Consider the following 13,957-nt stretch of genomic DNA (forward strand, 5'->3'; position numbering starts at 1 on the left):
CCCTCTTCCAAAATGAAGAACACTGAGCGTGCTGCTGAGTGAAGGACTTTCCGTGGCTTGCCCAGGAGAGCTAAGGGGAAGGGTGCTGCAGCAGAGGCTGGCAGGAACTGGGTGGCTTTGAGCCTGCAGGAACCTTACTATCCCAGTGACTGGTCTTCATGGCAGAGTCTGCTGATGCTTCCTCCTAACCTCGGCTCAGCTCAGCTGTGCAGTCACGCAAAGCAAATTCAAACCCTGTTGATAAGAATGCCTTGGAATAATTATGATTGCTGTTACACACGGTATTTTCATGTCCAAGTATAACCCATGTATCTCGTCTATACCCTGTGTACCCTTCCCAGGCACTTAGAAAGGCTTAATTCTAGAATAGCAATGGAATTAACTCAAATTGCTGAGTCTAGGGTATATTTCTCTATATTCTGCAGGTAATTCCATACTCTCCCAATGAATTCTGTATAAATTTTGTCCAATAGAAGCAGAAGTCAGCTATGTGTGGAAGCTGTAACTTTTCCTTGTAGTTTCTCAGCCGGAACACACTGTAAGACAGACAGCGCACTCTGACTCTCTGACAGATTTCAGTGATCACTCTGGACTTTAATGAAAAATTAAATTTACCTGTTAACTGTACTGGTATTCTTTTCAAGGAATTGCACTTGAAAGTAATTGCACTAACATGCAGTTGCATTTTTTAAATGCTTTTCAGTTACCATACTTCCTCATGCTGTGTTTGCAGCTTATTTCATTCAGCCCCAGTCATACAGAGGTTTCAGGCTGTAGCTATCTTCTCAAACACTTTGTAACTAGAGGACCCTGTATTATTAAAAACATTTCATGTCCTGGACTCAGCTCAACTTTTCTGAAAAGTGATCATCTGGAAGTCAGCCTGAGATCCAGCCGTGTCACATGGATTTTCCCTGCTTTCTGAAACGATCTGTTCCACTGCTTTTGAAGTTTCTGGGTCCTGAGAGCAGGGACTATCCAGCATATCACCGCTGCTGTTGCAGTGAAGAGGGGAGGCTATGTCGGAGGGCTGATCTGAGGGTTTGCCTGGAGCAGGTGGCAGGGGCACGGACAGAGGAAGATTCATCATGTAGAACACATTGCCCAGACGTCGAGACACCTTTAAAGACAAAAGCACAATTGCAGCAATTGCTTCTTGAGATAGTGTTAAAGCCATTAAACATCAAGGCTGACTGTCGTGTAGCAATGCCAGGGACATCCAGGAGATCCCAACCGTCTCAAAGGGTTATCAGTGCTTAGCAAAAGTGGAAAAAATCTCTTCCATTTTCCCTCTCTCATATTTTTCTAGGCCCGGGTTCTTGCGGAAGGAGCTTGGCAATACTCAGCTTGGGAAACAGCCCAGTGTGCTGGGCCTGACAGCAGGCTCCTCTTGCTCGCTAGGTGCTGTAGCACCCATGGGACAGAGGGGAGGCAAACTGCCAGCCAGGAGCGGGCAAGGTGGGTTTAATGAGAGAAGAATGAGAGACAGCAAGGGGTTAAAGAAAAGGAAAAGAAGCAGGCAACAATAGAAACACACAGAGAGTTGATATTACTGGATGAAATTAAGAGCAGAAAAATTTAAACATAGAGGCACAGCCTGTCCCTGAAACAGGTAAGATTATATTCCCAGAAAGGCTGTAGAAACCTCTAGTTGGTATGTTAAAAGCCAGGTTGGAGCAAAAGCAAGTATGTATCAGAGCAGTTCTTAGCAGCTGGGAAGGGAAAAGAGGGGTGAAACTGAATTAATTCGTCAAACAGCCTAGTCTCTAGTGGTATCCTGACTCCACTTTAAGTGTCTCTCAAACTGTCAATCCTAACCTTGCCTTAGTGTCTCCCTGCATGCTATTGTAACATGCAGAGAAGCAAAAGCAAACTATGCTGGAGTAATTTATTTTATCCTAATACTATGGTAGTTACCTTATCAGTGAGAAAAAATGTGTTTTAGTTTGGAAAAATTTCATCCTGTTAGCTTCTGACTCTTTCACGTCTCTGTGACTTGCCATTTTGGCATACATTTAATGATCATACCTGAGAGCGGATTTTTAATGCTGGTCCGAGTTTTAATCCCATTGTATCCAGGAGATGTTCCTCTGTTAGCAGTGGGAGTGTTTCTCCATCAATAGCATGGTCTTTAAATATCTTATGAAATGATAAAACACATCATGGTGTGCTAAAACAAACTTCACTGGTTATTTTTTATGCTTAATCCTGAGGCATAGACAATAAAAGGAGGAAATAACAATTTTAGTGTTTTATCTTCATATTTATCTCTTAACTGCAGCGTGAGGTCTCTTGTTTAGGTATGCGGATATCAGCACATTTGCCTGTACCTTATATACTTCTTCTTGGCAAGTGGGAACTTTGTAATGTTTCAATGTTACTTAGGGTTGGGTTGTTTTTTTTAGGAAGTGAGCAGCCTGCTACCAATGAAAGAATAGTGTTGATCTTATTAAGGCTTTACCAGGAATATACAAGATTTCAGCCTCTTTACTTGCATTTCTAAAGATATTTCATTTTTCAAATGGAACGATGCCTATAAGAGCTCAGGGCAGTAGGTGGATTATGCCAATATCCAAGAATGCAAAATTGCTTTAATCTGCATAAAAATTGTGCAGGGCATGTGCAGTGAAAAAATTAAGATGTTTTTCTTATACTATTGTTTTGCTGGTGGTCCTCCTGGTGTGTGTCATGACCAATGACTCCAGACTGCAGCAGAAGTGCATGTAACCTCTCAGAGCATGGACTGCCCTTCCCTTTAAGAAGCAAGTGGCTTCATGTATTGAAGGACAATGAAAACTACTATTAAGTTTGTAACTTTGTGACAACCAGTTAACCTCTAGTACTTGCATTTGTTTGATGACCTTTAAATCTAGATGGTCCTAAAGACCTGAAAATGTGATGAATGTTTATACCTGGGCATAATCTGAACAGCCTGCGAGGCTCACGATGAAGTTGTATACATCATCAACAGTCCACTTGCGAATGTCTTCAATGGAAGAAATGTCTTCTCCATTCAGGATCAGGCCATGTGCTCCTTTGAGGAGGAAACACAAATCTTATTTTTGTAGGACTTTGCTGGCAAATCAATAGGAAATGACTGTTAACAAGAGAATTTTTACATTTCTCCAGAACGTGATATATTAACAGCAGTGTGTAGCCCAGACAGATACAGGAGTCCTAGACACCAAAATCACCAGATAGTCAGTAGTAGCTGATTCTGGAGGGTTTTCTTTTGGTGGCTTGTTTTGTTTACTGCTGGCACTGTACGTACCAGTCACTACACATATGAATCATACTGCATTATTTTCTCTAATGAGTACATCATCCAATGCTTTTGATTCTTTAGACTTTACTGTTATTTTAACTTGACTAATATTTCAGTAGAACAGAACCAAGCCTTTGCTAGCCCATAGAGCCTACTGTGAGTTAGAAGGACATATAGAAAAGTTATGGTCAGAATAGAGAGGCTAGCTCTCAATTTCATTCAGCAATTTTGTTTCTTTTAATTGAAATTCCTTTTGCAGACAGGAACTGAACACTTAACGTGCATTATATATTTTTCAGTGATGCATTATGTCTTTGGTAGATGGTTCTCATTTCAGGTAATGGGAAGTTTTGCCGGGCTCATCCACTGGCACTGGTGCATTTAACAAGAGCTGCAAAGCTTTAGAAACAATGATTCTTGCACAGTGGCTGGAGAAGCCTGTGTCTTATGCTCTGTCCTTGGGGAGGCCAAGTCTCAGGGATCAGTTTGTGCAGCTTTTAAGGGGATTCCTTGTCCTGTTTGACACACACAGGGATTATGATCAGTATATTGTGTGCTGCTACGTTTCCCCCCTGCCACCAGCAAGGAGTGGAGAGAATGTAACAAGAATGAATAGAATTGTGGAGAACCTCAAAGTGCTGCTAACTTGACAGGTTAGGGGTGACAAGTGTGCTGTCCCCAGGGACTGATATAAACACAGCATGACATCCTACAGTGGTATAGTGCATGGCACAGAGCATTGAAACAGTTAGGAGGCTGCTTGTGACTTTTTGCTGTGCAATTGCATTGTCCTGCAAAGTAAAGCACTGCTACCTAAGATGCTGAAACCTCCGTTATGCCAGCAAGCAGCACAGTTTGCAGGTAGGGAAGACCACTCTTTACCTTTGCTGGCTTGGATTTACCAAGTTATTACTATTTGCAGCATATGAATTCTACATTTAGTTGCCATGACTCTATCATACCAAAAATTTGCTTAAAACGGCAAGAAATAAGAGGGCAAATCAATAAAAGTAAATAATATCAACATGCCACTCTAACTGTAATCTGGAGACTTCACAAACCTGAAGGTAGCAATGGGTTGCTGGGTACTGGAAATCCATATGGTAACGCTGAGAATGGGATTGCAGAAGGGTACATGTACTTGTCATCAAAAGCAGCACAGGAGCTATTAGATTCCTTCTCATTTGTGTTGCTGCAGCTGTTGGTTTCAGCAGAAATTTCATGAGTAACACAGTTTTTTCTCAAGCCTTGTTCAAACTCTTTACAGTTTTTGGCAACTGCAGATGGCTCAGTCTGGTTTTTGCTTTGTTCATGTTTGTTTGGTATCTCTACCTCTGCTTCTTTCTTGTCTTCTTTCTCATCATCTGCTGCAGCTGAAGCAGGGTCAGTAGTTTTGTCGTCAGCCTGGTTCTTTGTGCCATTGGCACTACAGTCTGCAGTTTTGTGATTTCCAGCTCTTCTCCCTGGTCGACGTCCCCGCTCCCTTTGCAAAGTGCTGACTGGAGGGTATGGGCTGGTTGCCATCAGCATAGTGTTGCCATGAATTTCATCGAGGGTGGTACGATGAACATATAAGTCACTGGGAAGATTGCCTTCAGGTAGTCTGTGCCTACCACGGAAAGCAATGGGACTAGCTGGCATCCCATGGTAAAGGAAAGGTGCTTCTAGGCCCAGTAGCCCTTTCCGATGAGCCTTCTCCATTTCTTTCTGTTGAAAAATAGCACTCATCTCCATTTCCATTCTAAGAGACACACAGAGCACAAGCAGTTAGGGCAGCTCAGTTCCTTCATCACCTCTTTTTTTTAGTGGCAGATTAAAACTCAGACAGTTGAGTAAGTAGGAGTACTGCTTTTCTTCTCTCTCCCCCATATTGCTATGTGTGAGAGGTCACAAACTGCAGATGGAATGGCAAACCTGGCTATATTTAATGTGCTGCTAAATACATATAGTAAACTAAAAGGAAGAGAAATATGTCTTCCATGTGATGCCTCTGGATAATATTTCAGACAAAAAAGTGTTATTTGTGTATTGGCAATCCAGGCATTATTACAGCGATTATGCTCACTTGGGATTTGGAAAATTGTCTCCAGGTCATAACAGTCAAAGACTAAAGAAAATAAGTGATTTACTTTACCAATCAGAAAATTATACTGAAAACTGGAAAATGGCAGTGATATTGTAAGTGGTAAGGAACTAGAATTACATTATCTATGGAACCTGTGCATACATTCAGAGTAAGCTAATGTGAGTAAATCTCTTGAATAACTCTCCATAGTGCCTGGCACCTGAGCATGGCTCTGAGAGTGTGAAAGGGTGAGATCCTGGTCAGTGTTCAACTATCTCCCTCCTGGTGGATAAAGCCAATGCTCCAGGGTCTGTGCCATCTTCCTGCCCCTGGCATAGTGGGTAGGAGGGCTTACCAGTGAGACATGGAGAATACAAGAGTATTATGTCTCTCCATTGTAGCAACCTTTCTCTGGAGCCAAGCTAGTGATCAAACAGAAAGCTATACCTCCTAGAGTTTAACAGCTTCAGCTGGAGCTGAGAGTTGGGAGAAGTGAGCCAATCTACCAGATACAAACCAGAAATGGTTCAGCCTGCCTTCCTTGCTTTGAGGAGCTTTCAGTGGGACTTCCACATTCTTCTTTGGAAAAGGGCTTGTGAGGGCAGCCAAGTCTTTGAAGTGCACCAAGATAGCTTTCTTAACACTGCGATGAGGATAACAGGTCAGAGGGAGTCTGACTTTTAGGAGACTTATCATTAATGTAAAATTGTCAGGGAAACAGTTTGGGGAAAAGGTATCTATTCAGATGATTGTGGCGAGGAGGAATTAGTTGATCACTCCATAACATTCAGGGCTTTTTCTCCACCCTCTTTTCATCTTTGCAACAACCTCGGAATTATTAATTTTCTGCTTTCAGAGATCCAATGGAAGCGTTTTGTTTATGTACCATGTCCTTGTACATCTTGCCCAATTGTCATTACTCACACACAGCTCTCGAGGTGGAGATAAATAGCAAAACGCATTACATTCCTGACTACTCCTCCAGATAAGATAGCCTACTTCTCTGAGGACCAGCAGATGGGGGATCACTGAGCTTTGGTATGAGGCAGAGTCCCTTGGAGAACAAGGATTTGTGCCCAGCAGCACAGCTGCAGCAAGTGCAGGAGATTGTTTGCCAACACCTGATTTCTATAAAGGGTGAAAGGAGCCAGTGCACCTCTAAAGGTGATGTGTGCTGCAGAAGGCAGTGTAAAGCTAGTGGAAATTGCTAGGATGGCAAAAGACTGAGGTAAAATGTTATCTCATGGATTTAGGCTGAGCTCTTTTATGTTGGGGTTTTCCTGGTTTTGGTGGGCTGAGGGAAGAGCCTGAACAGGCAGGACTAGCTCTGATGTGTTTGAAGGGATATGTGCTGGCCCTGCTTGCTGCTAGGTATTTTGGTTTTCTCAGGGTTTTTGCCATGTGGCAGGAGCTATACGAGATGCATTGTTGATGCAAATCTTGTGCTCGGAGGGGTTCAGTAATCAAGCTTTGCTGACTGAAGAGCTCAAAACACATCTGTCATAATTCTCTTGAGATGCCTACTCAGAATTTATCTGTTCTTTGCTCTTAGTCTTACTGTGTGAGGGGTGCTGCCACTCAGTACTGTGCCGAAGCCCAGTGCAGGTGTGGTTGAGGTTAGAGTTCCTCTATGGAAATGGTGTGGCTGTGAGGGAGGGCACTGGTGGTTACTTAATCAGCTACCAATTACACTGAAACTGGTACAAATAACTGGACTTTCTATAGTCACCCTGACATGCAGACTATTTGGTTAAACTAGGAAAGCTGTCCACCTTGGTAGGGTGGAGGCATAGCTGATCTCTCAAGGGCCCATCTGTAGAGGCTTAAAATGTTGTGTGTGATAGCACATAGCTGTAAAGTTTGAATTTGTTTCTGACTTCCTGTAACTTCAGGGTGTTTGGTTCAAGGGCTGGGGCTGAAGGTTGTAGCTCGTTTGTTTCTTTAACCAAGCTGAGGGGTTTGTTTCTTTTTATTATGTTATTTTAAGGCTAAAAGCAGAATAGGGGCAAGTAGACAGTTCAGTAGCTTCAGACCTTCATAGATAGTTGAGGACCCTTTGCCTCTCTGGGGAATTTGAAAAAGTATCTTGATCACGAAAATAAAAACCCACAAAAAGTCTGTGACTTAATCACTTCCATCTGCCTTTGCTGCCCTAATCCTGGCATGCACCTCAGAGCAAAGTTTACTATTGATTACCTGGCAATGTTTTGCTTTTGAACGAATTCCTGTCTTCTGGCCACAGCTTCCATGGATTCTGGTTGCAGAAAGCTGTATCCTTAAAGGGAGAGGGGGGGGGAATCTTTAAAATTCACTTGTTTCCCGAAGCAAATACACAAACCCCAAAGCAATGCAGAGACACTTTAAAAAGCTTTTTAAGACTTGAACTATGTGCTTTGCCAGGAAGCTGATATGACTTCAAGTTAAATCCTATTTGTGTTCATTGCTTTGGTGGGAATATGTAGTAGAAACATAGGAAGTCCAGCATCAGGTGTTTGCAGGATCAGATCTGTGGTTAGGTATACCTGCCATTATCAATAAAGTAAAGAGACAGCAGGGTGGTTTCATTTGGTGACTTATGTCTTTGAAGTACATATAGCTGCTCAGAAAATAATAACCAACAGCTAAGCAAAGCAAACCTGCTCCTTCAAGACTGTTTTTAGCCTAGGTGCCATGTAATTTTAAGTGACATTTCCTCTTGAGGGAATCTCTTATTCGAGATCCACGTTGGGGGAGGGGCAGGGCTGAAGCCAGAAATTCCTGTTTGTAGATCTATGTGGCATTGAGAATTTATTCATTCTTCTCAAAGAAGGAACCTTAAGATATGACCTCTTTGTATAAAGTGATATGTAAATTTATGTGCAGCATGAAATGCGTGCCACAGTTGTGTTGCCATGCCGTGATATCCAGCCTTCCCCTTAGAGTTGTGCCCTGTAATTTTGAGCCTTTATTAAAAGGACTTGTAGTTGCCCTACATAAGTAAACTGGCATGTGATATTGTGGTTAAAGAATATGAACAGTAAAGTAGTCTTTTAAAACAGTCAATGCTCATACATGAGCAAGAGTTAAATGTAGCGAAAAGTGTTGTTGATTCGACTCATTTGTTTAGCTACAGCCTTCTGTTTAGGTGTGAAAATGCTTGGAAAATACAAAAAAGGAGAGAACACAAACATGCAAGTGATTTTGAAAACAGTGTATTTGAAAACAGTGTATTTAACAAAAGTTAAAATGGATGTCTTTAGACTTAAATTGGCACAGTTTAGAATCCCTGGTAGGCAGACTGCCTCCTTTCAGTGAGACAGTTTTTTTCCAAAGAAAATAAACTGTTACTGACACTACTGATAAACCTATGAAAAACTAGTAGGTGCAGTTTGCTTTCTCATTTACATGCTATCACTTTTCAGGATGCAGGCAACGCTTCATTACCTGGGCCTGGGTAAACACGGTTGGACAATATGTTTGGCATGTTTGCGTGCTGTGGGACTGTGGGTCCAAGGTGAGACGCTATATGGATTTGTCTTGGGTCAGCTGATGCCATCATTTCAGTTGAAGGTAACAGATCTCTGAAAGGAGGGAAAAAAATATGTTCAGATATGCAAAGGACATTGTTTAGTTAAGAATAATCTAAGATCTTTATATACTCAGGTATGCCACATGCACAGTTATTCTTTAACTGCCGTGTTATAATAGAGAAACGGTGCAAAATACCTGTCTACCAGTCGAGGCTCAAACTGGGAGGGAATCGCCTGCATTCTCTGCTGGCCTGCGCCCATTAGCTGAGGGTTTACTGCCATCAACTGATTTCTCATTAGCATCTCTTGCCGCTGCCGCAGTTCTGACACAAAGCATGTACAGTTCTGTTGTCAGTGTAGTAAATTATACTGCAGACAGATTCACTTTCTAACTTTGGCAGAAAAAATAGGGTTTTTTCCCCTCAAGTGCCAGCGTTTTAGTATGAGTTAGCAAATCACACTTTTTTTTAATAGCAGCAACTAAAAAAGAAGACATTTCCACTGCCACCTTAACCACGTTGTTTAAATAATGTAGTTTTATACAAACTGCAGTAAAAATACACAGGATGTGCACAGTCGAAGGTACCAAAGGACAATTTACAATCATTCATATATCACTATTAAATAGAAGAGAATAGCCACGAATGTTAGGTTCTCTGCCTGAGAGGGTTTTCATTTCTAATACAGTTTTATTTTTAGAAAAATCTTATTAGCTGGAACTTGCCTTGTCATGAGACAGCAGCTCTAGAAAGAAGAGCCTGGAGTCATGAGCCAGAGTATCATAATGTCCAGCTATGGCTTTTCTTGCTGGGTTCCTGTGTGACCTTGACTCTCCAGATGCTTAGCATCTCTTGATCAAATCCTGAATGCCAAGAATCCCCCATGTTAACTTTTAATTACCTTAAACGAAATGTTTCTCCAGTTACTCCTAAGACAAATTTGAGATACCTTTTAAAGACACTAAACCTGTTGCTGGCTGTTTCTTCTAACTTGTACAGATACTAGCAATCCTATAACCAAATGCACAATTAGGTTTCTTCCTGCTTACCTCCTGCTGCCATACCGCTTGCTAATCTGTATAAGTGCTTTTCTTCTAGTGTTCCTTGTTCCCCCAGGATAGACATTTTTCTCATGTGATCTCGTGGAGTCATGCTGCAAGGAGACAGCAACAACCTTTCTGTTGTAAAGAACTGAATCAACAGGCCCAAAGAAAAGAGTAAGACATTCAACAATGTAAGAAACAGAGCAGATTATACAGGTTATTTCTCAGATAAGCAGGTCGTCCTTCTGCCAGTCACAGCTATACCCTTCGGTGCTTGTGGATTGTATTGGTTACCGTATAGAAACTTTCAGTTTTCAGGACAATGCAAATGTTGCCCTTGTTTATACTGACTTGTTCAGTGTCCTTGGGTCTTACTATGCAAGGAAATTCAGGATGTTGGGAAATATCAGCTGCTCAGAAGGACATAATTAAGCCAAAGTCTTTTGCCCGCAGCCCCTGGTGTATCACAGCAACCCTGAGAACAGTGGTGTGCGTCATACTTGGGAAGGCAGGTATCTTTGGTTTAATTTGGGAGTTGTAATAGTTTGGAGCCCTGTCTACTCTAAACTAAGTGAAACGGATGGAAAGAAATGGTAGAAATAAGCTGTTCCAAATTACATCAGCCCCTTAAGACTGCCAAATGAAGTAAAAAAGGTAAAAGAACATGCTTTGTAGTGATGAAAACAGTGATAAAAACAGGCTCAGAATAATTATCCATACATGTACAGGTAAATAAAGCCAGATGAAGAGTAGAAATCTAGACTAAAAACTGATACACTACAAATACATAGTTGAATAGCTGTAGTATCATTGAGGTGGATTGTGTCAGCATTTCTAAGTCTGTCCAAAGAAGCAGGTGACTAGATTACAAATGATCCTGATACCAGGGGAATGAGTAACCACAGTATGCCCTGCTCAGGATTTTGGGGGAACAATCTACAGCAGGATTATTTGTGCAGATAGGTCATAAAGGAAATTAGTCCTGTAACCCACAGCCTGGATGTTAAAAAGCTATCCTATATGGGAGGCTTTAAACTGAGGGGTTGGCAGAGGGAGCAGGCTAGCTTAAAGGCAGCAAGGGCATCTGTACATTCATTTCAAACTAGATTTGCACAGCAAACGATTGTGGGGTTTTTTGGTGTTTTGGTTTTTTTTTTTCCCCAAGTAAGTTGAAGTTAAGGAGTTGAATTTTCTTCCCCATTAGCTCTGACAAAATGGATTCTTTCTCTTCTGAAAGATGGAAAATGTAATGCTTAAGTGTTCTCATCCTGTGGATATAGAGTTATGGCTCCATGAATTTCAGCCGGCATTTGGTATAGATAACAGTGAGGGACACCTTAGAAATACAAAGAGAGAAGCACAGAGAATCTACCAAAGCCAAAGAGAGCTCAAGTGAATTATGCCTTTCTGAATCTTTCCATGAAAGCCAGCAAACAGGAATCATTGAGAAACAAGATCCAAGAAACAGAGGACTGACTGTGCTGCTAAGGACAGCAGACTCCTCTGCGCTGGGTCTAGTTTGGGAGGTGAATCCCATGTCAGGGAAACCATCACTGACAGCAGCTACTTTCCATTTCAGCTGAGTGCTGACAACTGCTGAATTCATGTTAATAATCACTCCACAAAGATGTGATCTCTGAAGCACCAATGGCCAAATCCATCCAGAGCTTTGGATGGTTTGACTTTTTATGGCTTACTTGCTGTTTTGCCTTTAGCATGTTGTGATAATGCTAAATGCCAGCTTTCTCTGAGAACTCTAACTACCTTTTGCTCAGGTTTTTCTCATATATTTTCACATTTATGCCAAACTTGCTTATGTTGCAGGCTGAAACATATTTTCATTTTTATACTACGTTGCCCCTGCTTCTAGCCTTACAAAGTCAATGCCCGTGATTAACGGTGTTGACATCATAAAAACCAGGTGTGGGACCAAGTGTGCATATGTGACCACTGCAAAGGCAGTGATGTTGTACAAGTACCAGTGAGATCAAACACAGCTTGAGATGTTAGCATTGTTATGGATACAAGACGGATCCAATTGCCAAGTGGTTTGTTTACCTTTAAACCAGCTACCTAGGATACAGAAATTCCTTAGAAGTAGTAAGCAGGAACAACCAAAATTCCCTTTTTCATAGCTAGTCCATCTCCAAAACAGAACCAAACTTTAAAAACTGTTCATTATCCAAAATTTGATTAGAAATACAAAGAGAGAATAAAAAAATACAAAAAAATATTTATAAATTAGAGTAATCATTATAACTCCTTTTATTGTCTTTGACCTATTGATGAGTTACAAACAGTTTTAAAGGAAAGCTATTAATCTAATTCACATGCTTCAGGAATTTACCGTTTCCTTGGTGTGGTGAAGATACTTGGTCTCAGCCTCAAAATGAGTTTTCCAAAGGGTCGGCAAGTTAGTCATTTCAGCCATTCAAACTGAGAGTAGAGGCTATACTTGGACCACACTAGTGGTGTTCCCTCAAAATAAAAAGTTCTTTACATCTGTAAATGTTGTAAATGCTAGATTCTGTGTTGGCCAAGATTCAGGTCTTCCTGGAAGCAGACAAGTCTGTCAAATCCAAGAACAGCACCATGTCCTTTGTTCTTGACATGTATCTGAACATGTGCCACTGGAAATGTTTCCATTTGGGTTTTTTTTTTTTTTAGGATACTTTAGACTTAAAGCGGTTTAGGATGCTGGGTGCTTCATGAAGAGCATTTGAGCTGCCAAAGTGCTTCTGAGCTGCTAAAGCATTTTAAAGCTCAGTACTAAAGCGATTTAGTGCTGAACTAAACTTTACAGCAGCTCAAAAAATAGATGGCAACTGGGATGATGGTATTTGCCATACCATATTTGTCCAGTGAGACATTTAGGTGGTTTCCTTTCATGGATGAGTGGCCACATATTAAATACTCTGGAAAACAAAGCTGCAATTTTAACCTTCATGCTAACCTCCTTACAGCCTGGCCTTTGGCCTTTGCCTGATGCACCTGACTAGAGAATACAAAGGTGCAAAGCAACCAGCAGAGGCCCAGATAGACACAATGGAAAAAACAGGAGGTTTTAACTTTTTTATTCCAGTAAATCAGAAAAAAAACTTTAAAAGCTAGTATTAGCACTAACAAAGTTTTGTCTGTCGATGACTGACAAGCTGTACCACTTTTGCTTTTTAGGAACTGCTAGAATGCCTCAATCCCCTGTTTTAGTCACAGTTATGAATGCACTTTTTTCTGGGGGGGCTGTCCCTGTATGGGAAAAAGACATGCAAGTAAAAGACACTTTTTTTTATCAGGCCTACTTAGAACTTCTACACTTTTACTATTGTAGTAACACCCCTCCCTCCACTCCCCCCTAAAATCACACCTGTGACTAAAATTATTTGATACAACTTTAAAGTGTAGAATCGTAGAAAACTTGGTGAGAAAAGACCCATCTATTCTGACCCAAATCCACCACCTCCACGTGGGATCCCATATACCCTGCCTGTTCTGACAGACATCCATCAAGAACCAAGTGGCAGTAACTGTGGTTAGAAACCAGTAGCACCAGTATCCCTGTGGTGTTCTCTGTATAGTCTGTGCAGTTCCCAAAACAAGTCTAGGTTTTGTATGGACGTGAAGTATGTTATATTGTCTGTTGACAGTAGTCTCTCACATAGCCTCCTTTCAGAGCTGAAGCAGAAACTATTTAAGAACTTTCTTAAAATCTTTCTTTTAAAAAGTGAGGTTTTCTTTTAAATGCTGGCATTTTCACTGAACGTAGGGTACCGAATACAGCAGCATCCACAGCGGAGTTGATCCATATTTATTGATAGATTATTATCCATTAGATGACCAACATTCACAGAGCATCACTTCAGGCAACATTCATTGCTTCAGGCAACATGCATCACATAAGCAACTTATCCTTGCAAAGGTAGACTAGGTGGTCTGTTGGTTTGACACGGAAAAGATATAGTATTGACAAAATCATGGAATAATATAACGTGAGAGTTCATTGGTATCTTCTTCCACTAAAGCTGTAGCTTACTGCTTCCGCTGACCCAGTTTTTGAATCATCATGAATCAAAATGAGG

General features: G+C 41.2%; 1 protein-coding gene across 1 annotated transcript; it reads right to left on the bottom strand.

Annotated features, from left to right (window-relative positions):
- Nucleotides 1-847: 847 nt before the first annotated feature.
- On the bottom strand, nt 848-9,990 carry SAMD7 (sterile alpha motif domain containing 7). Its single transcript, XM_075157664.1, has 8 exons — nt 9,888-9,990; nt 9,036-9,162; nt 8,754-8,890; nt 7,527-7,605; nt 4,327-5,006; nt 2,913-3,034; nt 2,029-2,139; nt 848-1,120 (listed from the first exon to the last, which is right to left on the bottom strand). Exons 1-8 carry the CDS (start codon nt 9,988-9,990, stop codon nt 848-850), a joined length of 1,632 nt encoding a protein of 543 aa, XP_075013765.1.
- Between the last annotated feature and the right edge of the window lie 3,967 nt (nt 9,991-13,957).

The sequence above is a fragment of the Calonectris borealis genome, chromosome 9 (genome assembly GCF_964195595.1).
Source record: "Calonectris borealis chromosome 9, bCalBor7.hap1.2, whole genome shotgun sequence".
Lineage (NCBI taxonomy): Eukaryota > Metazoa > Chordata > Aves > Procellariiformes > Procellariidae > Calonectris > Calonectris borealis.